Genomic DNA, 25274 nt, shown 5'->3' on the forward strand with positions numbered 1-25274 from the left:
CCCTATCGGTCTCTCCCTTTGGGCTTTGCCTTCGCAAAGCCTGGCCCGATCTATTCGAAGTATCTACCCAAATGCACAGGACACACAAGTTTTAGGGGCTGGTTTTCAAGCTATTTGTGTGGGACATTCTTGGAAAATAGTCGGTAGACCTTGATCGACAAGATAATTGTGTGTGCGTGCGTCTAAAGATATTTCCAGAAGGAAGCGCTTCAAGCTGGAGTTCTGGAAAAACCCAACATATGTGCGTCTATTTATGACCTATCTGGTTTTAAGTTCTCTTCAGTCGATAGCTAATGCATTTCAAATTAAAATTTTCTGTAAAGGAGTGTCAAGGCAAAGGTGTTGTTCAAATGATGTCAAGAATAATATGATCCTTAGAATAAAACCTATGAATGATAAGTTAATTACTAGACACGGAATATTCGAATATAAAAAACTTATGAAGGCTTTATTTGTGTCTAACAGTCTTAATCTTTAATATTGTAACAATTAAATATGAGAACTTAAATATTGAACAAAAATAATATTTATTTTTAAGCATGTAAAAAGTGTATAAAGAGATCTTGTAGAGGATACTAATCTTGGTTCTGGAACGCATCCAATCCAACTTGACCTTGAGCATTCTACATGTAATTTGAACAGATGCATTTGAAATCGGAAAACAAACATGAAAACACCACCGGAAGCTGTGTTTATATGTATTCTACTGCGCCTGGTGGAAATGCTTTGACTCTCTCTCCTCGCTTAGAGAGGCAGAGAGTGGTTTTTCTCTCAGAGAAAGTTTTCGGCATTGCAGTTTTCTACAAATAGAATGAGAAGAAGGGACAACAATCAACCCACAACAACAACTGTTGAGCCGTTTAGGTAGAAAACCCGAAAATAAATCAAGGATTCGAAATGAAGCCGATCCCAAAAAGCAGGCAGGCTACACTTGCTGTGCAACAGATACACACGCGCTCACACACATATACTCGCACACACTCTCTCACAGATGCAGACAGAGGAGCATTTTCAGATGCAGCTGCGTTTCGAAATCGAGGACTTGAGGATTGAAAATCCGTAAGCTAGACCCAGGCAACCAGTGCAGTGTCGATTGTGTTGCCGAGTGGACGCTTTTCGGTGCGTTGGCCGTGGGCAACGCTGAAAATTAGCAGCGAAAAGCTGAAAAAGCTTGCAAAAGCCACAGTGATATAAAGCCAAAGTTAATTTGAAATTCGAAATAAGTTAATTGTTTCGGCCCAGGCCGACTCTCAAAAGCGAAAACAGCAGCCTGCACTAGAAATGTGCTTTTATAAATGTGTTGTGTTAATGAATTTTCTAATAATTCTGGTGGCAATAATAAGTGTCTAGATATGTGCCTGTTTTTCGAGCACTTTCAGATATTATTTTAATACCAGGCTTTATTTTCACATAAATACGCAGATTTAAAACCAGTGAAAGAGCACATTCCATTCCACCCATTATCAAACAATAAAATTAATATGCCATTTTTCTTTTATTTTTAGGTGCAAACAATTTGCGGATTAACACAGTGCCTAATATAAATCATTTCAACACATAGCTAACCTATTTTTTTCCTATTTTTCTAGATGACTCAGGTAATGAGATATTGTAAAATGGTTTTGGTTAAAGAAACTCACAGATCACATAAAACCACCAACACATCAGCCACACCATCAACATCCATCATCAAACAAAAATCAATGTGTTAATTTGCTGAGCTTTTCAATTTGATTTGTTTATGCCAAACATGTGTTTACCAAATTAATAAAATTTTTACCAAGTGTACTTTTGTTTATTTATTTACAAAAAAAAAAGAGATTATGTGTTTTGCCTTTTTTTTATTTATTTACTAGTAGTGTATTTAGCCTATTTATTGCATGACATTCATCTAACACCATTTTTACCCTAATCCCAGCAGTCCCAGAGTTACAATTTGCTTTTTCATTTGTCACAGCTCAATCAAAATGATTGACATACATCTAAGCGAAGGAACTTCAGACGGAGTGACACGAACGCAAAAACCAGAAACTACCATAACTAATCCCAACTATGTTTCCGATTGCAGATTTGAGCAGAAAGGAGAACACCGCACCCGATGTGGCCTCCACCGCCGAGATTCAGCGCAGTTTCCAGCGCAGCATTCTCAATGGCAAGCAGCGGGATGAGCAGAAGATCCAGTTGCCCGGATCTCGGCGCAAGCGCTTGTCCGTCACGGAGGTCTCCGACATGCTCTTCGAATTCTACAAGACCAAGTCGGCCAAGGTGCCCAAGGCGGAGCAGCCGCACCGCCAGGTCTCCCCGACATCCGGCGAGATCCTGGATCCCTCGGCTATTTCGGCCATTGCCGTGTATGGTTCGGCCTCCGAGACGGCCTCAAAAAACTTGAATGCTGATGAAGTGATGCGGGTTCAGAACGCCACAGCTACGCATGTGGTGGGTGCTGCCGCTGGCGCCGCCGCCTCATTTCATCCACGGCCCAAATTCACCCTGAAGACAGCGGCATTGTCCACGGAACAACTGGGCGTTGTTAAGGCCATACCCACATCGGTGCTGGTGGCAAATAGTTCAGTGGCTCTGACTCCGAAGCCGCAGGCAGCCGTGATTGCCGAGGCCCTGATGAGGAATGGACTGCACAACTTCCAGCAGCAGTTGCGTGCCCAGGAGATCCTGCGCCAACAGACTCCCCATCGTCGCATCAAAGAGGAAAACGATATCGGAGCCGCTGGGACCGACATTACACCCACCAAAATCCTGGAGAACCTCTTGCGCAAGCAGCAAGAGCGCGACCTCCGCCACTCGGAGTGCGAGAACGAACCGGGCTACTCGACCGAGGACGACGAAGAGGGTCGCTATCATGCCTTCGATGACATTCACCTGATGGAGCAGAGCGGTGGCAAGTTCGGCAACAGCTCTGGCATAGGCATGTTCAATGCCAGTGCCCATGGAGGATCCACCAACTCGATTCTAGATGCCCATCAGGCCTTCCGCAACCTAGAGTTCACCCTCAGCGACTATGGGGGCAGCAGCAGCAATGGCAGCACCACCAGTCCCAATGGAATCGGTTTGGATGGCGAACCCGTGTACGAGTGCCGTCACTGCGGCAAGAAGTATCGCTGGAAGTCCACACTGCGCCGCCACGAGAATGTCGAGTGCGGCGGCAAGGAGCCATCGCACCAGTGCCCCTACTGCCCATACAAGTCGAAGCAGCGCGGCAATCTCGGTGTCCATGTGCGGAAGCACCACACCGATCTGCCCCAGCTGCCCAGCAAGAGGAGATCGAAGTACTCGATGACTCGCGAAAACGGAATGAGCGGCTCCATGTCCGATGACTCGCAGGGCAAGCTGATCATCGACTTCAATGGGAAGGGAGAGCTTGATACCAAATAAACTTGTACGCGGACCGAGTGATGCTTCCATTTAACATATAACATTTTATACGACTGGTGTCTTGATTGTCCATTTGCGAATTTTATTTCTTGTCATTCATGTGTCATCCCAAATATTTAATGTTTACTTGTAATAATTTATGTAATGTAAGCAAATGAAAACCAATCTAATCAAGCATATAATCAAAGTAGTCTTAAGGCCTTTTTCTAACGATGCGTCCATGCGGTAATGCATCAGTTAGTAACTTTTAAATTGTATAAAATTATGATCCACGAGTTGTCAGTTTCATACCTACGATACGTGTGCAAAATATTATCAAACACTCAAATATTTTCTAAGGCCTCTACCATTTAAGATATCAAGCGCATCATGCTTTTGTCCAGAAAAAAAGAAGTATTTTACCAGGGCTCGCCGTGTGCGTATTTCCATAAAGTTCCCAACATCTTGCCCAAAAACCGTCTGCCATCCAACGATCTCTTGACTTGGCTTGATTAAGCAACTAAGACTCAACCTTTGGTAACTACTCGATAAGCTCAATCGATGCCATTTACAATGATACACCATGACTGAACTAGTTTAAAAGAGAAGTGCATTGAATTTTTTACTAAACAACCCATTAACCAATTGAAAAGCAACTATTCCTGGCCCTGAAGACATTCGTTTCATATATTTATGGACTTTAAGACTGAGTTTTTTGTATTTTTAAAATTATTAATCTATGACCAAAAAAAATTGGAACATCGTACGATTCCCAAACCAAAAACCAAACACTTATTATGCCTAAATGTTTTAACTGATATTAATGTTTGTATTTGACCATTAAGCTTTTGTGCCGTCACATTGAGTCGCCTCCCTATGATTGTATACTAAATAAGATAATTCCTAACTGCATATCACGAGATCTTCACCGATCGACGAAGACACGATTACGAACTGTGGGCAGTGTGACTGCTAGCATAAGACATGATTTTATAATGAACTTTTCATATACAATGTTTACATTTTAAATAAAACACATATATTTTAATTTTTTAAAATACGTGTGTATAGTTTATTAATAGGCGCAAGAGACTTTGTACTATGATTGAGTCGAACTGCGATAACAAATACTTTTGAAATTTGATTCTGATACCAGGAGATTGCAATATGACTGTGGAGTGATTCATTTACATAACATTACAAAAGCTAACACCTTCGAAATTTTAGGAAAAATGCACGAGTCGCGGAATTAATGGTCATCCTCTGATGGCTGCAGTGTGTGTGCAAGACTGTGGATATGCATTCCCGGAGAGCGGTTGCATTGAATAATTCTTTCAGTACGAGCAGCCAATGGCCACGGTGAGGAAGTCCTCGAACCCAATGGTGATGGTTCCATTCTGCTGAGTGTCGCGCTGCCGGAAGGCCTCCGTGAAGCGCTGCACCTGTACACAGAGCACTATAAACTGATCCACGGACACCTCTTTGTGGGCCTGGGGGTCGCTCTTCTTCACCAGGAAGTTAATGAAGTCGGGCGAGAATCGAAAGCCCATCTGGGTGAAGGCTGCAAGCAAGTGTGGGATTATAGCGAAGGCCCTCACAGTCCATAAGGAATTGGAGATTCAGCTGGAGATTTACCTTGAGTTAGTTCCTGCTCTTCGATGTGTCCAGAGGAGTCCTGGTCGTAGGTCTTGAACACTTGCTGCAAGAGTGATCCCACAATAAGTCAGAATACTTAGTTCCGATATAAAAAATACTTTACCAGCCATTGGTTGATGTAGTTGTAAAGCTTCTCGAACTCATAAACATCGATGGTTCCACTGGCATCGTTGTCGAACATGCCTGTTGAGTCAATTAAAAAGAAGCGATAAAAGCACAACATACATACGTAAGTCGCAGGGTAAACAAACGAAATAGTGTCTGCCGCTCCAGGTGATCTAAACAAATATGCATGTACCCTAAATTGGGTCTATAAATACAGTAGAACCTTTATAACTTGAACTATAGCTCAACTCGCGGTGACTCAACTCACGGTGTTCGACCTATAGAGAATCTTCTGCAGGTAAGTGCGCACCTACTAGCGTCACAGTTTTCGGAAGGGGAATCATCAGAATTTTTAAGTCTTTCATGACTTACATATCAACTTTCAGGATAACCTAAATATATACTCATGTGGCCTTCGTTGGTTCTTGGTATTCAGCGGGTCTTCAAGGCAACCTGTTCTTATGTTACTATGTTACCAACGAAACTAGTTTAACTTATGTTCGTCTTAAGGAGGGTCTGCTGTATACACATTACTAGTGTGCACCTTCTGACGTCACAGTTCCTGGAGTGGAAACTTTGGGACCTCTTTTGGGAGGGCTTCAGCTTACTTATCATCAGCTTGCAGGCATTATCCGAGAAGTGATCGCCACGCCCATTCACCAGGGCCGCCTGCAACTCGGAGGCGTTGATCTTTCCAGATCGGTCGCGGTCCACCATGGCGAACCATTGCTGTGCCTGCGGAGAAACCTGTGCATTCTGCGGCGGAAATGCTCCGGGCGGCGGGGCATAGCCACCGGGCTGGGCATATGGATTATAGCCTTGTCCCTGTGGATGAGCGACAGCATTTACACTTAATCCACTTTCTTGAGCCCAAAAACACTTACATACGACATTTTGTCACGAGCCTAGTTCGATTCTAATTGGAACAGGATGGACAAAACAATATTAATGAAACTGCAAATGACAAGAAGGGCGTTAGCCAGCACTGGCTGGGGCAAGCGATAACACTTAAACATATCGATAGCAACAACTGGAATTATTGCTTGGATATACTCCCATCCCTATCGCCGGTATAAACAAGCAACAAAAGCAGCTAAATATTGAGCAAAAATGTCGAACTTTGTAAACTTGGACATCTTCTCGAACTACCAAAAGTACATAGACAATGAACAGGAGCTCAGGGAGGTGGGTAATCCTTTAGTTACTTAAAAGTCACCATTTCAAACCATTGTTTTTAGAACATCCGCATTGTGGTGCGCGAAATCGAGCATTTGGCCAAGGAAGCGCAGATTAAACTGCAGATTATTCACAGCGATTTGAGCCAGAGTAATTATATGCTATATAAAAACTGCTTGTTTAGTTATCATATGGCTTGTTTACTTTCCCTGAAAACTAGTTAGTGGCGCCTGCGGCTTGGCCCGCAAGCAAATTGAGTCGTGTGCCGAAAAGTACCAGAAATTGGCCGAACTGGTGCCAACTGGACAGTACTACAGGTGAGTCAGATGGTGAAATCCATGGCCTCCATTGTGGGTGTCTAATTCTCCGCTCTTGCAGATACTCCGATCACTGGACCTACATTACGCAGCGTTTGATCTTTCTCATTGCCTTGGTTATTTACCTGGAGGCGGGCTTTTTGGTCACCCGCGAAACAGTGGCCGAAATGCTGGGATGTAAGCTAGATTTGAAAGGGCCTTAGGATACCAAATAATAGTTAATTACTCCACAGTGAAGACCAGCCAGTCTGAGGGTTTTCACCTGGATGTAGAGGACTATTTACTGGGCATCCTGCAGTTGGCATCGGAACTCTCCCGCTTTGCCACCAATTCCGTCACCATGGGCGACTACGAACGTCCCCTGAATATCTCCCATTTTATTGGCGACCTAAACACGGGCTTCCGTTTGCTGAACCTGAAGAATGATGGTCTGCGAAAACGGTTCGATGCCTTAAAATATGATGTCAAGAAGATCGAGGAGGTCGTCTACGATGTCAGCATACGCGGTCTGTCTAGCAAGGAGAAGGACCAGCAGGAGGAGCAGGCTGCTCCTGCAACCGAATAGTGGACTTCGTACGTAGGCTAACAGACAGTTTACTTAAGACCTTAATTAAGATGGAAGCGTTCCATTTAAAGACACATAAATATATATCTCCTTCATTGAACAGAAACACATTGTCTTTTACTAATTAAAAGGACAATAAGCAAACATGTAGAGTCAATTAGTACCACTTTTATTTTATTAATTACTTTACCCTAAAGAGGAATAGTTAATTACCTAGACAAGTACCTGTAGTACGCCTGAAATTTGTGCAACTAAAAAGTCATTGAAATGGTTGTGTACATTTTGATTAAATCATAACCAAGTACAAATGTTCATATGTATGTACTACATAATTACATACTATGTAGGCATGTGCCGATGTTTGAAGGCTTTAACCCTTTTGAAAGTTGTTCAGCCGCCACCACTGGGCCGTAGTTGTTGTTGTTGGCTCGATCATATGGTGGATTTGTTGCTGTTCTTCTTTGGCCGCTGCTTCCGTTTCGCTTTTGCTTCTCAGGCGCAGTTTCAGTCTCTCTTTTGCCACCGCAACGCTTACAACATTAACATTGCGCGCGCGTCTTTGCATTTGCCTGTTTGCTGCCTAGTCGTCCGTCGTCCTTCCCGTGTTGTTCTTGTTGTTTGCCACGTTTTGTGCGCTTTTTATTGTTTCGCCCTTCTTAGCATTTTGATTTGAAGAAGGAGACTGCAATTGCAATTGGTTGCCATTTCAAGAAAGTAAGTCTGGCGGGCAATTAGCCGTGTATTCCGTTGCCCCAGAAACTCACGCACTCTCTCGGCCACTCCCCCTTTTCCGCCCCCGCCCAAAAAAGCTAAAAACTAGTGCCTCCACAACCTGTTTGCCAAAATTGGGTCACAAATCTGGTATAAACTTGTTGCCCGAAATGGTCACTAAACAAATAGCACTGTATTTATTACAAAACCCTCGTCGAGTCTGCAGTTGCGTTGTTGCTGTTTGTTTGTTTTAATTTTTTTATTTCGTTACGCAGACATAGTTGTTGTTTGGTGTTTTTCAAAACACGCTTTAATCGAAGCGGTTCAAAGTCCGAAACGAGTTTCCGGAGAGGCTTAACGGGGCACGTTCTCCCTCTGTTGCCTCTCTCCCTGAGTGGGAGGAGAGCGAAACATACTGAGAGAGCTTTCGACGTAAACATCTGCAAAGCAAAACCACAACAGACACCCACATATACAGCACAGACGGGCAGGTGTTGCTCTCTGCGCCTCTCTCCCCCCTCCTTCTGCAGCACTTTTCAATTTCGAAGGGAAAATGCCAAGGAAAAGCTCAGTCGCAAGCCAACAACAATAAGTCAATATAATAAACCCAGAATCCGAGTGCTAACTGTTATGGAAAGTAGCGAAACCATTAGCTATGGACCTCCGGCATTGAGTGTTTTGCTTTCATACCCGGTAACGTAGACTTACAGGGTATATGTTTTTGAAATACGTTATGACGCACAAACAAACTTAGGCATAAATATTATTATCTTCATAAAAGTTAGTAGATATTATATTACACATTTTTAAAACATACCCTAATATATATACATATGTAACATATATTACTCATCATAATAATTATTTTATTAATATTAAGTATGTCTAGAGCTGGATCATTTAAGCAATCGTTTGCTTGTTTGAATCGCAAGGCAATTACACGTTTTTATAACTGTTAAACAGCATTTTAAATGACCGTTTCTAACGACCATACTCAACCAAAAGTGTGTTACGTTTTTGAGTGCGATAGTACTTCAGAAATGTTTTCATTCCTACAAATTACTTTCAGTGCAGAAATCTACTTGCATCAATGTAAAAGCGGGTATCTTGTAGTCGAGTATCTCAAAGATAGCACGCGGCCGCGGTAGCTGTGAATGATTTGCAAGGGGTCCCAGTCGCAACTGGTTCCCAGCGCCTTTGTGCCGCCCCTCGCAGTCCGACCCTCCAGAGCCACCTACCTCGATTGTACCGCTCTCGTTAGACATGCGTGGCTGCCTCGGTCGTTCGTAGCCGCCTCACATTTCAAGTTTGCTGCGGTTCAAAGTCCAAACTCGAGATACAGATACCAGCACCACAAACAGCCCCACCACCAGCACCGAGAGATTACTGCACCATCTCGTTTTCATCGTCTTCATCGCGGTGGTTACTTTCAATTCAAATTCTCCAATCTGGGCAGATCTTCGTCGGGGGTACGAAGATCCCAGTCGTGCGATAAGAGGGCGACATTTATGCCAGGTAGACACTTTCAACGCGTCACTGATTGCACTAGGTTATTCTGACAGCACTCACCTCTTATCGGAACCGCGTGCTCGAGCAATCCTTATCAGAACGCCGAAATTGCGTACCACTGAAGTTCTCACAGGCCCCCCGCCACTGCGATTATTGGACTTTCAACCTATTAATAGGTTTTATCGCCTTGCTCAATTGTTTCTTATCCCCGCCCGCTCATTGGTCAAAAATCGGTTATAGATTCAGATCGTATATGTAAGACTTGTTTTTCAGCGGGTTTATCAAGTAAACAGGCTAACTCGCCATGTAACCGCGATAAGAACAGGTGTGGAGAGCCCATCTTTAGATCTGAAGTTGCTTACCTAAACGGCATGCAAATACAGTGCCATCTGCGGAGAGGTCAAAGTCCACTCGCCGAATTTTAAACCTAATCTTTATGATATGAACCCTGATACCACGAGTCCGTGCCGACTGCAATCTCGAATATGAGTTATTTACGCTATTTTTATAGCATAGCGAAAGATATATGGGATAGCACCAAATACCCTGTTGTTTTATCATGCCCTTTAGACTTGGAAAGTATCTTATCTCCAACTATGTATGTAGATTTTAAATAAATTAATTGTTAACCCTGTTTATTGTTATTGTTTATTGTACCAGGCAAACTAGAGTGCTAATCACTTTGATTTATTAAATCGGATCAGTCAACGTGCTCATAGGCTCTGACCTTAGTGAGAGTCAGCCCATTAAAAGTATGAGCGCCTTTACATAATTGTAATATATCGGTTTTGAATCTTGATAGGCGGACTGATAGGCGATCTAGATTCCTAGAAATTTGTCTAGCCAAGTTCAAAACGAATTTTGAAGAGACGTGTTAACCAGGCTAACTGCACATACCCTTCAAAAGATGAGTACACCCATCTTATATGTATATGCCCACACTTGTAGGTGTTTATTGGGCCCAATCACATATCCATTTCGCCACAAGATAAGGCCCTATCGATCTGAAGAGACCGTATTCCCGGAATATCGCCGGTCAACACACTCCACAAACTCGGGCACCCCCCTTCCACTTTACGACGAGCCTCTCGACTCGTGACGCATCCATACCACACTCAACAATACTCAACCATACTCAGGCATACTATACCATACCATACAACGCGGTGCCAGACCTGAAAAGCACATCGACTCGACTCTGGGCTATAGTATCTCTGTCTCGGCGCTCCGCTCCGAGTGCTTTTAAGACCCTAACGAACCCGTTGTGCTCACAGTCGATTCAGTCAACGCTCGGCGTCCAACCGATCAAGTCGCTTTATAAGAAGGGGATCCGAAGAATCCCCAGTTTCCCCATTTTCGTGTGTGCATCTGTCCTAGGATTTCGCAATTGTCATTTACGAATTCCCCCACAACGTTTATAAATACCACGCTCACACATCGCAGTGCAATTAACAAAACCCGGAAACAGTTTACATTTTGCGAATTGCTTTAATTCGACTAGAAGGTTTGTTTTCCTCTTTTATTTATCTCCTACCACCAGCTGAAGGTCGGAAAAGCGTAAACAATCCTCAGCGCAAAGCAATGGGTTTATAATCCGCAAAGGTTGCATTTTTGCGGCTTACGTGGACCAGTTTTTGTATTTTTCGCTTGGCGATCTTTTCCCCCGGTCTTTATCTCGATCCCACTTAAGTGACCCAAATTCTGGCACATGTTTTTGATAGTTGGAGAATCTATTAAAAACCTTATCAGCTGGGGGGAACTTTCAGTGGTTACATAAAACCCGGCATTGGACCCGACCCGCCTCCCTCACAAGTAAATACATATAGACACAAGGTCGAGCCCACTCGATCTAGAAAATAGCTAAAATTTAAATTATTGCAATATAATTAACGCTGTAGATGTGGACCCCGTATAGGAAGAGATCGCACTGTGAACAAAATTATTCGTGGACTTTGGCCCCTCGTGCCCAGCAAAAACAAAAAGATCTTATAAAAAAAGAAAACAAATCGCGCATACATTATTTTGGTGCTTTTTTATTTTCCTATGTTGAGGTGGTTTTTGAAGTGGTTATTGTTGCTTCTCTCGCCGATACGAAAACAAATAAATGCCGGTAGTGGTCGGTGCTGAGTTATTATTATTAAGCATACGCCGCATAGTCGTCGCCACAAAGTGGGTCAAACGAAAATGAATTCGTATCGTATATTGTTGTGGCTATTTCGAGTTGGAGCTGGCGGTCTTTCTGGTTTATTGATATGTTTGGACAATAGATATCCGATCGGATGCACTGACCTTCACCAAGGTGTATAGATCGATTCAAGGTTTTCCTTAGGCTAGAGTTTATCAGAACGGAGTGTAATTTTGGGCTTGCTGGGAGAAGCTAAGGAACTTTTATACATTTTATAAATAGATATATATAAATAAACATATTTGTTCATATATGCAGCGTATGTCGAGTTCCAAAGCTGCGTCGAAACGCTGAATAGCCACTCAAACGAAAAACAATAGCAATCAAATAGTTGTGCAATTTATTAGCGAATTCAATCCGAGTGAATGTATAGAACTGCAGTTAGCCGGGGAAGCTTGCAAATTATTTATTGGAGCAATTATCTTTCGAGTGAGAAAAGGTGAACTCTGCCTTCGCTTCTAGCCTGCCACTAGAGGCCGTTCTAGAACTGAATGCCATCCATTCCATGGCATTCGATGGCTGCCCAGAGCCACAATCACAGACAGACTCTATAGTTAATCCTGGTGATGATAACCCTAGCCCCAGCTGAATAAAGCTGCGCTCAGTGACGTCAATCATCAATTGCATGTAGAGTGTTATGACATCAAAAGCTGTATACTAATTAATTTATATATGTATACTCGTATATAACGAATCTGAAGCTGGCAATAATTGAACTTTGGACTGGTGCGGCTCCAAACAAAACACTTATGAAAACAGAGATACAATGTGAAGTATCTACAATCTAAAACGCATTTCAACTCAAGCGCGAGTGGCAAAACGTTGACCAAAATGTTTTTTGTTCATGAATCACATGGCATGTATGTCTGGCAATTTTCATTCCACCTTATCAGATAACGTCTACTGCGACCCATCTAGACCACAAAGAAACAAGTTATCGGGAGACAAAACTGGGCTTTCATGGGCGTTCACCTTAATTGGCAAAAATATGAGTTTTTCTATTAGCGTGTCTTAAATCAAGGTTTAAGCGGTAGATTTCCCCAGACTTTAGCTGAAACTTTCTACCTAGTGCTTATGCATACCTATTATCTGTCTCTCGCAGCACTTTCTTGTACTTGGGATATCATTAGCAGCCTGCAGGTATGGCTGAAGCCCATGCCGCCGTGGCATTCTCGTTTGCCATCACCCACGAGGGCTTCGACATCAACTATGACCACGAGGTGCTCAATTTGGTGTGGAATTCGGGAGTGCGTTCCTGGAAAAAGCGCTTGGGTCGCGCAAGGGTAAGTACATACGGCATACGTCTACCGAAATTCAAATGGAAACCAATTCATATGAAAATTTTTTCAAGAACGGCGTACGCAATGGCGTCTATCCGGCGCACATCCAGAGCCTCTGGCTGATCTCAGCAATAGCGCTGGGTCTACACTTCGCGGGCTACCAGGCTCCATTCGATCTGACCAACCGGATACTGGTGCACCTGCCTTCCAACACAATAAACTGGCAGGTGACCGCCTGCTTTTTGGCCGCTCTGGTGGTCTGGCTATCGATCTGTTTCACCATGAGATACACTCTTAAGCTGCTGCTCATGTACAAGGGCTGGATGTACGAGTCGAGAGCTCCTGGCAGTCGTGTCTCACTGCCCACCATGTTGTGGGTGGCAGTCGTGCGGGTTCTATCCAGTTGGAACAAGCCAGGCCTCTACAGCTTCCAGGGATCTCTACCCAGGCTGCCACTGCCCTCCGTTAAGGACACGATGTCCAGGTACCTGCGAAGTGTTCGCCCGCTGCTGGATGATGAAAACTACACGCGCATGGAGCGACTGGCCAATGAATTTGAACAGACCATCGGCAAGAAGCTGCAGTGGTACCTCATCCTCAAGAGCTGGTGGTCCACCAACTACGTCTCGGATTGGTGGGAGGAGTACGTCTACCTTCGTGGTCGCAGTCCCCTCTGCGTGAACAGCAACTTTTACGGCACGGATGCGATCTTCATGAACCTCACCAACAAACAGGCGGCGCGTGCGGCCAATGTGATCTCCCTGCTCCTCAACTTCCGTCGACTGATCGAGCACCAGGAACTGCAGCCTGTAAGTAACAGTAATTGGCTAGAATAACAATTTACAAAATTTTGTATAGATAGCGTTTAATGTGTGCTTTAACCGACACTTGAACACGTGTTGGGGAAAATCGCTACTATATATTCAAAATATTCTACGCCACAGACACTAAATAAGCAATACTCATATTCGTTTGCTTTGTTGGGACTAATATTTGTATAAGTAGATCATAGACTTAAAACTAATTGAAAATTAACGTATCCGTTATATTAAACCTTTTTTATTCTTTTTAGATCATGGTGCAGGGCATGATTCCCCTGTGCTCGTGGCAGTACGAACGTACCTTCAACACTGCACGCGTGCCTGGTCTGGAAACCGATCGTATCATCCACTACAGGGACTCCAACCACATTGTGGTTCTGCACAAGGGCTGCTACTACAAGATGCTCATCTACTACAAGGGTCGCATCCTGCGTCCTTGCGAGTTGCAGGTGTAAGTAACTTGTGGAATACAAATTTAACAGAGAGACAGTTATTAATTGGTATTGTTCTGCAGGCAAATTGAGGAAATCCTGAAGGGCAAAGCCACTCCAGTGGAAGGTGAGGAGCATTTGGCCGCCCTGACCGCGTGGAACCGATCCAAGTGGGCGGAGGCTCGCAACACTTTCTTCTCGTGGGGAGCAAATCAAACCTCTCTACGAACCATCGAGTCGGCCGCTTTTGTGCTCTCCCTGGACGATGAGCCCTTTGAGTTTGATTTGGCGCGTCCGGAACTGCTGGACAACTTTGGCAAGAAGCTGCTGCACGGCAATGGCTACAACCGCTGGTTTGACAAGTGCTTTACTGTTTGTGTGGGCACCAATGGTCGCGTTGGCTTCAACGCCGAACACACCTGGTAAGTTACATCCTGCACCCAATACCTTCTTTCAGCACCCGTCAAATATATCCGATTTGCCATACTCAACTATCTGAACCGATTTGTTAAACTATCCAAAATCCAAAAGGTCCGACGCTGCCATCGCCTCACACATGTGGGAGAACCTGATCGTTGACGATCTTGTATCGGACGGGTAATGACTATAGATTCCTATGCCCGCCTGTAATTTGTCGGTTTCGGTTGGTTGCGTTCAGTTATCACCTATCACCCATTGTCCCAATTCAATTATTATTTTTATTAACCCCGGTTGTGGCCTAACAATTTATTTACACCATCTACACTTTTTTTATAGGGCCGATGCACCGGTTTTGGGACACCTGTGGGAGTATATATTTGGTGATGATATTTATGGGTAAACACTTAACTACAAAGCACACAAGCACTAAACAAAGCTATTCAAGTCATTTTTGGGTTGAGCACGAGAGATCACTAGGTGCTAAAAGCTTTGATGATCTTTCCATACAGTAAATACTAGCTTCAAGGAACTTGAAACATACAAAGTCTAGTATGCAAAACTCTAAATGAACTAATTTTTCAGGGATTATTCACTTTATTTATTCCTCACTGCGTTTATTTACTGTATTTACGAATCCCAATCAACCCAAAAGCACAAATTCTGTTTATTTTGTTTTCGTGACTAACAACAATTACAAAAAATTAACAATACTTTGATTTACGATGCTTGCAATACCTTTCCCCACCAAACATCTCCCCACAATGCTAACCTATTCCTTGGTAACCCTGTAGATATGATGAATCTGGCAACACAAAGGGTACCCCAGAGTTCCAGCCACCCACACCCACCAGGCTCGCTTGGGATCTTAAGCCTTGCCTGGCGCAGATCGAAGAGGCCACCATCGATGTGACTAAGCTAATCAACGAAGTAAACCTACGCATCCTGGTGCACCAGGATTACGGCAAGGGCTTTATGAAGAAGTGCCGCATCTCACCGGATGCCTACATACAAATGGCCCTGCAGTTGGCCTACTACCGGGATGCCGGTCGCTTCTCGTTGACATATGAGGCTTCCATGACCCGTCTGTTCCGCGAAGGAAGAACTGAGACAGTGCGTCCTTGCACCATTGAGTCATCCGCCTGGGTCAAGGCCATGCAGAACCCAAATACAACCGTAAGATGTTAGAATTACATGTAACTGAATCACTGGCTTATCCATACATCCTTGCTGTACAGAACGATGAGCGTGTCAAGATGCTTCAGGCTGCCTGCGATCGCCACCAGCTGGGCTACCAAGATGCCATGTGCGGTCGTGGCATCGACAGGCATCTGTTCTGCCTGTATGTGGTCTCCAAGTACCTCGAGGTGGATTCACCCTTCCTCAACGAGGTGCTCAGCGAACCCTGGCGCCTGTCCACTAGTCAGACTCCGCACGGCCAGACGCCGAAGATGGACCTAAAGAAGCATCCTAACTGCATCAGTGCTGGAGGCGGCTTTGGACCCGTGGCCGATGATGGTTACGGTGTGTCCTACATTATTGCCGGAGAGAACCTGATATTCTTCCACATCTCAGCGAAGACAACGTGCCAGCAAACGGTACGGAGCACTGGTTCATAGCATGGAGCATAGCTAATTGAATTGTTTTTTGCAGGATGTGCATCGCTTCGCGCAGAACATATCGCAGGCTTTGACCGACATTCGTAGCATGTTCGAGCAGCACATGAAGGACCATCCGAAACCCGCCAAATCACTCACAAACGGCAAATCTACATAATCCGCTAGGTCCATGTAGTCGAGATTCTTGTTAGCATTTGTTTTATACCCTCTAGTTGGTCGTTTTAAACACATCAGATACATCCGTCTAGTTTAAGTTCAAATGAAGTGCAAAAGTCGTCGTGAGAGTTATACATATACAATGCAATTTTTTATAAATAATTGTGACTTGGCTGACTTGTTAAGATTTAGTCTTTAGATACTTTTGCACAATATTTTATGTTTCTCAATCAATTAGTCTTTAATCGAAGAAATCGCGTAACCTTAAGTGCTATAAATATACTTCATTTTAAGCATATGATTGTCATTGTGTTTACTCTGTTGGGTCTGTTGTGGACCATGAAAACTATTCATCGATCAGTGTGCTAAAGATTTATGGGGTTAAGAATTAAAAGATTAAAGGAACACTTTTCGTACAGTCCTTGAAATCTCTTATAATGAAAAGTTAAGCGTAGTTAGATTTTAAATACAGATTTAACAAAAAAGAACGGTAAGTATACCGTTCCCCGACTATCAGATACCCGTTACTCAACTAGTGTAAGAGTGAACGAGTAAAATTTATTATTTTTGCGGATATCGATAGAAATTGGGGAAAATAACAAAATAAAAACAAGAGAGAACGCTTTAGTCGAGTTCCCCGACTATCTGATACCCGTTACTCAGCTAGTGGAAGGGAGAAGGAGAGTCTTAAACACTGACAGTTTTTGGCGGTCTGTAGGCGTTAGAGTGGGCGTGGCAGAAAGTTCTTTGGCAAATCGATAGAAATTTACAAGACTAATGCAAAAATGAAAAAATATCAAAACATTTTTCAAAAGTTTGGGCGTTGCAGCTTTGGGCGGTTTGTGGGCGTTAGAGTGGGCGTGCCAAAAAGTTTTTTTGCAAATCGATAGAAATTTACAAGACTAATACAAAAATGAAAAAATATCAAAACATTTTTCAAAAGTGTGGGCATGGCAGTTTTGGGCGGTTTGTGGGCGTTAGAGTGGGCGTGGCAGCATGAATCGACAAACTTGCGCTGCGTCAATGTCTCTGGAGTTTTGTAGTTCCTGAGATCTCAGCGTTCATACGGACGGACAGGCAGACGGACGGACAGAGTAACGGGTATAATAAATAATAATATGTCTCAGAAATGTGTGCGTTTTGGACCGGTAAAAATTCGCAAGACAAAAAAATTACGTTTAGAGTGGAGGTTAGGGATGGGAAACAAACTGCGTCTATGTATCTACAATCTGCATGCCTAATCTCAGATTTATAACTTTTATAGTTCCCAAGATCACGACGTTCATACGGACGGAGATGGGCAGATCAACTCGGCTATTTATCCTTCTACCTGTTAGCGGATAGTATACCCTATTTCTCTAGAAGTGAAATGTAAAAATTTAGGATGGAAATTACCTGGTATAATTGCTTTGTTAGGTTGCATTCTTAGGTAGCCAAACGTGTCTTATAAATACCAGGAGTCACTAGAAAGGAGCTCAGTTAAAGTTGTATCCTTGAAGACGATTCATACTCGATACTCGTACTCCAGTCTCGCCAAGGAAGCTGAACGTACCATATTTTCAAAATGAAGTTCTTTGTGAGTGTTTTTATAGTTCTCAAGCATTTTACACAGACTAATTAATATTATTTGGTTTCCAGATTTTCTGTCTGGTTGCTCTGTTTGCCATAGCCTCGGCGCGTCCCCAGTTTGGATTCGGTGGATTTGGAGGCGGGCTTGAGCAGCAACAACAGCAGGGCGGCTTTGGACCAGGTTTTGGTGGTTTCGGTTCCTTCGGACAGCAGCAGCAGCAGGAGAGTTTTGGCGGAAATGGAAACTTTGGACAGCAGCAGCAGGAAAGTTTCGCCGGAAATGGAAACTTTGGCCAGCAGCAACAAGAATTTGGTGGTTTCGGCGGTTTTTACGGTTAAATACTGAAGAACTGATCATTAATGTAACAAATAAGCTTATTAAAAAACGGAATGTAAACTTACTTAATGTGTTTTTTTAAATGTTATATATATGTGGGTCAAGCTGATTTTTAGATCTGCCTTATTGCTACAACGTAATAGAGATTAAAACATGTACTTTTTCATTCAACTTTTTATTCAAATAATATTATAAATTTGGTACTAGTCTCAAGTTGCCCACTTTGAGTAATTATGATTGGGAATTTTCTCGAAAATCTACATGTTTTCGAAGAAACGCTCAATCATATCTACCGCACAATTTTGTAGAACCCATTGGCACTGGCACATGGACAGTAATTGACCTCCTGCTCCTTGATCTCCGCCGCGTACTGTTCTGGTTTTTGAGGATCGTTATGGCAATATGTGTAGTTCGGGACTTTTGTCAAGCTGCAATTTTCTTTCTGGAACCGGAAACTGGAGTCATATAGGACTCTAACCTCGCCGTCGTCAATTTCTTCGGGGGCGCATGGACAGCGGAAGGGATCTTCATATTTCGGAATTGGACCGTCTTCATCATGGGAAGTTGGATGGTGACTACAAGTACAGTCTGTACCCGTAAGCACTTCCTTTATTTTTCTGTCATGAACCTTTGGCATTTGGGGTTTTCTACACCAAGTGAAAAATCCGCTACGCCTCGAGGACTTTTTACTGCTTTCTTTTGTAATATTTTTTTCATTTCTAGCTTTGGCTGGTTTTTCATTAGTATACCTTGGCGAGTTCTCTTCCAAGTTTTCATCCGGCGGCAGTTTGTTGTTTGCTTTGAAACAGAGAAACCCGCCTGATTTTGTTGGTGAAGGGGATTTTCTTGCTCTTTGGTTGAACCTCTCCTGCGGTTTTTCATTTCGTTGAAAACATGCAAGTCGCCTTGATTTTGAAGCACTCTGCTCTTCTGATGGAGTTCTGTCCTTTTTATTAGTGGAACTAGATTTTGAAGGAGTTTTTTCTTTAGGTTTCGGATTTTCGTGGGGGTTCTTAGATCTAAATCCTTTCGGTTTGGATAGAGCTTTTTCATTTCCAATTTCTGTGTCCTGCTGAGTCCTTGATTCATTATCATTTTTCGGTGGTTTCAAGCAACAACTAAATATGGAGAATTTCGATGATTTTCTTTTCGTATCTATGTCTTCTATTAATTCGTCACTTTTGCAATTCTTTAAAGGGTCGTGATTTTGGGATTCTATTTCGCATATGCAAGCAGAGGAAGATTTCAATATAAGGGATTTGTCTTCAATTTTACCTAGGAATGGGTACTCTTCGGCACAGTTTCGAGATTTCTTGTTCTCTTCCTCTTTGAATATTTCGAAATTTTTCAAAATATGCCTATCGTAGCTGTTTAAACTGGGATCTGTGACTAAGGGGTTATGTCTGTTCTGGGCAAAAACTGGTGCAGGTACTTCAGGAGTAATGCAGACAGTTCTTACTACCGGATTTGCTTTGGATTCGTGCATTTGTTTTGCTTTAGCCTTAGGTAAATTGCGGTGTCTATGGAGTACCTGTCGATCCATTTTAAGAGGGACAAAAAACTTGCATGGATTGCAGGTTCTAGTTTCAATCTGATCATTATAGTAAACATCTGATTTTCCACTACTTTGACGACCTCTATTCTTGGAATTAATTTCGCATTTACGAAGATCGGTGAAGAGAACTCGATGACGGTAGGGACAATCTTCAGAACATGACTCCGAATCGTAGCTTACATCACACTGATCCTTTACCCGTGACACTAACATCTTTTCATTTGTCCAATAAATACCCTTTTTCCTTGGACAATGGCAGTTACCATCTGTTTGTTTTAGTCTGTCTGGAAATTTTTGATTATTACATACTTCAATTGCATTAGCTTTTAGCCGGTGATTACAGCTTTTAGTGTTTAACTGTCTGCCATTTTTTGTCTTTATCTCCATATCGTCATCTTTCCTTTGAAAATTTGTTTGCCCGGTTGCTTTTCGTTCACTATATGCTGTTTCCCTTTCAGAAGTCACTTTTCGTGAGTTATTGATGGTAGCTTCACATTCTTTTGGAATTCTATAAGTACCATGATAATTAGGACAATGTGCATTACCGGACACCTCTTTCATATATTCCATCTCTCCATACTTGAGGAGGAAAGGCTCTCCAAATCTTTCTGGACATTTCGGATTCTTACAGACTTGAAAATTATAAGCAGTGTGATTTTGAGGATTATAACAATTCTCAGCATATAACCCTGAATGTTCCTCAAATTCGTATTCTGGAAATGCAGATTTTCCCGCTTCCTTAGTTTTTTTTTTTGTTTGAGATGATCGTCCTGCAGAACTGATATTACGCGACTTACTATCCCTATATCCACTTTCATTCCGTGTCCTATTCATTTCTCTTGTACTTTTACAAAACTCCTTTCCGCACTTATTTTCCGAACTGCATACTTTGGCGTTTGTTGGATATGTATTTATGTCTTTTTTTATATTTTTTTTATCAGTGTACTCTGAATTCTTATAATTAGGCTCTTTTGTGCCTTTTTCAACATTGCCAGTCCGGGATATTATTCTATTTTGTGGAGGGTGGATATCTTTGTTCGAACCTGCTTTACGTTTTAAATTATCAGGACAGCTCGAATTGGCGCACGTTGTATCCAATTTGTTCTTTTTAATATTTTGATTGGGAGAATACTTTTGATAAGGACAATCTTCAATGCAGGAATTTTCTTCAACTTCGTGCTGTGGGTATTGCTCTAGTTGGGTTCTTCTGGACGGGAACATCTGTGAATAATTCTCGAAATTGTCCGGTTCCCTATTCGTTCGTTGTATTTCGGTACTTTTTTCATCTGCGAATAAAACATAATCGTTGTCGTTTCTGGTTCCATGTCCTTGTACCATTTTATCTCTTCTGTGTCTATTCACTACCGTAAAGCGTGGACCTCCGTGTCTTATTTCACCTTGATTGGAAGGGCAATTTGGTGAGCACCCCGCAGTTTGGAAATAATGTCTAGTCCTTTGGCTCCTAGCATGATTAGAACAAACTTGTTGATTCACAGCTTTATCGGTCTGATGCTTTTGGGAGTTTCTGTTCAAATATCTTTCAGGTTCATTTGCGTAGTCCAACGAGGGATCTTTGGATTTCTGACAACCTTCGCCCGGTTCAGATCTAGCTGTATCATATATAATTGTATTCTTTGCCGAACAATATGGATTTCCGCAAAAGTCTTCGTAATTATAATCGGGGCCAGCCTTTGGAAAAGTTTCGTTAAAGCCACAATCTGGGTTGCCCTCTGGTTGGTTATTTTCCTTTGAATAATATATAGCACTATTGTCTTTCGGGCAAACTGGATTTTCCCACGAACTGGGCAATCGACCGGCTTCTGGACAAGAGGGATTATCGCATGCTTGTGTAGGATCTTCATAGTTTATGATTCTATTAAGAGTATGTTCACCGCCACAGGATTGATCGCTGACTTGAAAAGTTACAACTCCTCGATTGTTTTCATATGGGCAATGCTCGGGTTGTTTGCATATTTCTGAATTATGCGCAATCCCATATTTTCTTCCCGTTTGCGCATCAGGACATTCAGGATTGTATTTTTGTGCGATTTCCGTTTGATCAACTCTGTTCGAGTTGGGGTGAACCTGACTGTTCCATGATTTAAAGTATTCTAAAGCATATGGGCAAGTTGAATTATTACATATTTGTACAGGATCACCACTTCCTTCATTAACTGCATCAGTTTCTGGACATATATTATTGTGGTCCTGAAAGGTTAATCCCCTATTTCTCTGTCCATGTTCTGGACCAGGACAATATTGGTGACCCTTGAATATTTCCTTGGGAGCTTGTCTTTCTGCATTTGATGTTGTTTTTGAAATCTGGCTATAATGTGAATCCGTTTTTGGGTGGCCTGTCGAAACATTCTGTTGATAATTCTGTACCTGGGTAATATTTCTACTGCACTGGGAGTTCAAACATGATCTATTAAAACTTTCATTTATGCTTTGATTCTTATAATCCGCCCTTGGGTAACTGGTTTTTCCTTGACTGCCGGTTACAAGCGTTGTAGGTTCGTTAAAGGGTTTCTGGGTTCGATATGGTTGACTTTTTCGTTCGCATATTTCCATTGGGTAATCATAATCTGTTTGTCTAGATGCTATATTAATTTTAAATGGTTCATAAGGGGCGGAACCATTAGTAAAGGAGGCCTGAGGTGCCCCTCCATTAATTGCGTTGCTTTTTAAAGGACAGGAGCCTGTAAAATATGTATTTGAATTAGATTGATAAATGTTCGATGGGTTTCCACAGTTGGAAGCTCGTTTACTATAAGTCTTGAAGGAGTATTGATTTTGGAAAGGATTAATTGGCTGACGAAATGCTTCTCTTTTTATATGGACATTTTCCCGCTGGTAAGTATAGGGTTGAGTACGGCCTTCATCTGTAGTCTTTGAATTTTCACACATTCTGAATCCTTTCCTAGAATTTATTTGCTTTTCGAGACCTGCCACAGTTTTTTGGAGAATATTTAAAAGTTCCCTCACGTCACAAGCGTCGCCTTGGGGCAGACCTCGTTTTGGGATTTGTTCTTTACTCATTGACTTGTGTTTTCCATCTTGATTCTTTGCAATCGATCTTTTGGATTGGCATTTTTCACATACATTGCTTTTTGTTTTTTCGCATGGTGAAGGTTTCTTCACAGATCTTTTTCGAGAACTACATCTACTGCAACAACTGCAACCTCTACTACTTTTTCGTTTTCTCGTGCAAATTGGCTTCTTATTTTTCGGAGCAGTCACTTTGGGCAATGCAATTTCTAATGAGCTGGATTGTACTAGATGGTGTTGGTCTTCCTGAGATTGAATTATAAGAGAATTGGATTGCAAAAGTTTAAAACTTTTAGCTTCTGCTTTTTGTGGTTTACACTGAACTTGATTACGTGGTTTAACAGCCTCTCTTTTAGCGAGACGAGGTTGTTGGGACTTATCCGGTTTTGCTGGTTCAAAACAATCCTGATTTCGTTGCCTTTCTCGCTTTTTAAGGTCTACAGAATTTGATTGGATTTGATCTTCGTGTGATTTAATTATAAGCGAATTTGATGTTACTAAACTTAAGCCAGTTGGCGTTGGTTGCTGTGCCTTACTGGACTCAAGATTTCGTGTTCCTGTTTTGGATCTTTCTGATCTTGGTTGCTCTGGATTAAATCCTCGAACTTGTTGCCTGGGTAAAAACAGAGCAGATGTCTGAGTGACACCCACAGTGCATTTAGGACTGTGCGTGTCATCATATCTTCCACTTCCCTTTTCAAAGGAACCACGGAATGAGTCTTCAGTATCAAAACTTCGAGAAGCTCGTTTAGATCGTCCTGGGGCTTCTGAAAAAAACAATAAACGAGTTAGGCTAGCACTTATTTAATCACGTTAATGCATATAATACCTGGTCTACAGGACCTTTTATCCATTTGATTGTAATTGGCACGTGTCTCGTGCCTTTTTCTTGAAGTATCCGAATCATTCGCCAAGTATTCTTTGTGATCATAGTACGGATATTCATTGGTTGTAGTTTTATACAAATGCGGAGCATTTTTTCCATACGTTTTAACGTCGTCTTGATATACATTTTGAGTTCCACATTTACCCAACCTCTCTCCACTTTCCACATTATTATTGCGATGACCAAATTTTTCAAGCGAAAGGCTGGCTTGTGTAGGTAATTTATTTCTTCCGTAAAATTCCTTTAGTGGCTCAATAAAAGAATCGTAAGAGACTTCTGAGTTATTCCGGCCCTGACATTTCAATATCCTTTCCTTTGCCTTCAAACGTATTGATTGGTCGATCTTTTCCTTCCTTTTTTCAAATTGGGAATTGGAAGTCCTTCCTTGAATCCCCCTATCTGGATCCATATCTTTGTTTTGGCACACTGGTACGTATTCTTGAGTTACCCTGGTCATATATTCCTGGACTTCCGTATTGCTGGGCATTTTAAGGCCCCACACGGTCCCAGAATTTGTAGGGGGTTTGCTTACCTTCTCTATTTTGTTTATATAATCACATCGGCACGGTATCTTTGGTTCGTACTCAGACCCCATTTCAATGTCCGTTTCCGAGTGACTATAGCTGCCGTAGTTCTTGTGAGTTGGTCCTGAAAAGTGTTCTTTACACCCAAATGAAACCCTTGAGTTGCCACTACTTCTTGATGGTGTTTTGGAAACCATTCGATTTGGTGTAAAATCCTCGCCACTGTTGACCCTCTTCTTCAATATCTGAAATCCAACCGAAGCTGGAGAATTCCTTTCCCCAGAGTAATTCCATGTTTCATTTTCGCTGATTGTCTGGGTTTCGGCCACAGAAACGGCTTTGTTTTTCTTTACCCGTTTTCTAGTCCTCTTTTTAATTGTGCACTGACAGGAATTATCTGACTTTATGGGTGTATTAAGTTGATGATCATAGGCGGTGCGATTGAGAATCGAACAATTGATAATTTCCTCCAGAGATCCTTTGGAATTTCTCTTCAGTTCGTCTTTGGCTTTGCTGATATTAAGGTGCCAGGTGGATGGGTAATTGCTGGTACTATGTCGCGACCGAGTGCTGCCCCTGGAAAGTTCTCTGGCTTTCAAGCTGTGACCACTTAAAGTTCGGTTGTCCTCTGAAAAGAGAAGAGTAGGTAGGACCTTTATATGTGGTATGTACTCTGCATTTAAAGATATACCAATTGGCCTTGAGTCCCTCGATTGGAGGTCACATCCTGGCAGATTTCCTGTCGTCTTCCTCTCCCGAAGAACGCTAAGCGGACTGGATGCCACAATCCTGTGCAGTTTCATTGTTGCTCTCGACGAGGATATATCCTGGAATCCGCTGACCAATGTGGAATCTCTTCTTAAAGGGGAAGATACCACAACACCACCATGGTCCAGCACTGATTCACCTAAAACCTGCCCCCCGCTAACACTTTTGGCTAGGGCTCGTCGCAGGAGGATTTGCTGAGCAGTACGACGCCTTTTGGCAAGGCCAGTCATTTCCAAGGAGCGCTATTTAAGAATGGCAGCTTAGAGGTTC

At 42.5% G+C, this 25274-nt stretch overlaps 6 protein-coding genes and 1 pseudogene across 9 annotated transcripts in view; 5 read left to right on the top strand and 2 right to left on the bottom strand.

Moving 5' to 3' along the window:
• LOC6529386 (longitudinals lacking protein, isoforms F/I/K/T) overlaps positions 1-3718 on the top strand; it is a 60321-nt gene extending 56603 nt beyond the window's left edge. Inside the window, exon 6 of the mRNA XM_015196834.3 lies at positions 2069-3718. Coding sequence (XP_015052320.1) covers positions 2069-3390 — 1322 coding nt within the window. The 3' untranslated portion in view covers positions 3391-3718. The remainder of the gene's footprint in view (positions 1-2068) is intronic.
• A 693-nt stretch (positions 3719-4411) lies between these two features.
• Positions 4412-6153, bottom strand: LOC6529399 (peflin). Its single transcript, XM_002090368.3, has 5 exons — positions 6015-6153; positions 5739-5955; positions 5129-5208; positions 5005-5068; positions 4412-4930 (listed from the first exon to the last, which is right to left on the bottom strand). Exons 1-5 carry the CDS (start codon positions 6021-6023, stop codon positions 4704-4706), a joined length of 597 nt encoding a protein of 198 aa, XP_002090404.1. The 5' UTR covers positions 6024-6153; the 3' UTR covers positions 4412-4703.
• Positions 6154-6155: 2 nt separating this feature from the next.
• On the top strand, positions 6156-7294 carry LOC6529400 (translin). Its single transcript, XM_002090369.3, has 5 exons — positions 6156-6315; positions 6369-6456; positions 6527-6623; positions 6685-6800; positions 6857-7294. Exons 1-5 carry the CDS (start codon positions 6241-6243, stop codon positions 7186-7188), a joined length of 708 nt encoding a protein of 235 aa, XP_002090405.1. The 5' UTR covers positions 6156-6240; the 3' UTR covers positions 7189-7294.
• Positions 7295-7701: 407 nt separating this feature from the next.
• LOC6529401 (carnitine O-palmitoyltransferase 1, liver isoform) lies at positions 7702-16615 on the top strand. 3 transcript variants are annotated; one of them, XM_015196855.2, is made up of 9 exons: positions 7702-7902; positions 12696-12876; positions 12945-13682; positions 13946-14145; positions 14209-14547; positions 14657-14722; positions 15337-15718; positions 15781-16140; positions 16196-16615. In XM_015196855.2, exons 2-9 carry the CDS (start codon positions 12736-12738, stop codon positions 16316-16318), a joined length of 2349 nt encoding a protein of 782 aa, XP_015052341.1. In that variant the 5' UTR covers positions 7702-7902; positions 12696-12735; the 3' UTR covers positions 16319-16615. The 3 variants fall into 3 exon arrangements, with proteins under 3 accessions (XP_015052341.1, XP_015052340.1, XP_015052339.1); XM_015196854.2 differs by lacking the exon at positions 7702-7902 and adding an exon at positions 10717-10912; XM_015196853.2 differs by lacking the exons at positions 7702-7902; positions 14657-14722 and adding exons at positions 10719-10912; positions 14882-14941.
• Positions 8530-10850, top strand: LOC26536361 (annotated as a pseudogene).
• A 1169-nt stretch (positions 16616-17784) lies between the features above and the next one.
• On the top strand, positions 17785-18287 carry LOC6529402 (single-stranded DNA-binding protein). Its single transcript, XM_002090371.3, has 2 exons — positions 17785-17893; positions 17956-18287. The coding sequence occupies exons 1-2, from the start codon at positions 17882-17884 to the stop codon at positions 18223-18225; spliced, it is 282 nt and encodes a 93-aa protein (XP_002090407.1). The 5' UTR covers positions 17785-17881; the 3' UTR covers positions 18226-18287.
• LOC6529403 lies at positions 17956-25242 on the bottom strand. 2 transcript variants are annotated; one of them, XM_039373205.2, is made up of 3 exons: positions 24928-25242; positions 23656-24864; positions 17956-23590 (listed from the first exon to the last, which is right to left on the bottom strand). In XM_039373205.2, exons 1-3 carry the CDS (start codon positions 25232-25234, stop codon positions 18513-18515), a joined length of 6594 nt encoding a protein of 2197 aa, XP_039229139.1. In that variant the 5' UTR covers positions 25235-25242; the 3' UTR covers positions 17956-18512. The 2 variants fall into 2 exon arrangements, with proteins under 2 accessions (XP_039229139.1, XP_002090408.2); XM_002090372.4 differs by having other exon boundaries at positions 17956-23593.
• Between the last annotated feature and the right edge of the window lie 32 nt (positions 25243-25274).

The sequence above is a fragment of the Drosophila yakuba genome, chromosome 2R (genome assembly GCF_016746365.2).
Source record: "Drosophila yakuba strain Tai18E2 chromosome 2R, Prin_Dyak_Tai18E2_2.1, whole genome shotgun sequence".
NCBI lineage: Eukaryota > Metazoa > Arthropoda > Insecta > Diptera > Drosophilidae > Drosophila > Drosophila yakuba.

Coding starts and splice junctions, on each gene's coding strand:
- LOC6529400 (XM_002090369.3), top strand. CDS start 6,241: ATGTCGAACTTTGTAAACTTGGACATCTTCTCGAACTACCAAAAGTAC. Junction 6,457..6,526: donor TCACAGCGATTTGAGCCAGA/GTAATTATATGC, acceptor CCTGAAAACTAG/TTAGTGGCGCCTGCGGCTTG. Junction 6,801..6,856: donor AGTGGCCGAAATGCTGGGAT/GTAAGCTAGATT, acceptor ATTACTCCACAG/TGAAGACCAGCCAGTCTGAG.
- LOC6529403 (XM_002090372.4), bottom strand. CDS start 25,234: ATGACTGGCCTTGCCAAAAGGCGTCGTACTGCTCAGCAAATCCTCCTG. Junction 24,865..24,927: donor GAGGGACTCAAGGCCAATTG/GTATATCTTTAA, acceptor TTCTCTTTTCAG/AGGACAACCGAACTTTAAGT. Junction 23,594..23,655: donor TAAAAGGTCCTGTAGACCAG/GTATTATATGCA, acceptor TGTTTTTTTCAG/AAGCCCCAGGACGATCTAAA.
- LOC6529399 (XM_002090368.3), bottom strand. Junction 5,209..5,738: donor TGCCTGCAAGCTGATGATAA/GTAAGCTGAAGC, acceptor TTGACTCAACAG/GCATGTTCGACAACGATGCC. Junction 4,931..5,004: donor AGAGCAGGAACTAACTCAAG/GTAAATCTCCAG, acceptor ACTTGCTTGCAG/CCTTCACCCAGATGGGCTTT.
- LOC6529401 (XM_015196855.2), top strand. CDS start 12,736: ATGGCTGAAGCCCATGCCGCCGTGGCATTCTCGTTTGCCATCACCCAC. Junction 14,146..14,208: donor CGTCCTTGCGAGTTGCAGGT/GTAAGTAACTTG, acceptor ATTGTTCTGCAG/GCAAATTGAGGAAATCCTGA. Junction 15,719..15,780: donor TGCAGAACCCAAATACAACC/GTAAGATGTTAG, acceptor CTTGCTGTACAG/AACGATGAGCGTGTCAAGAT.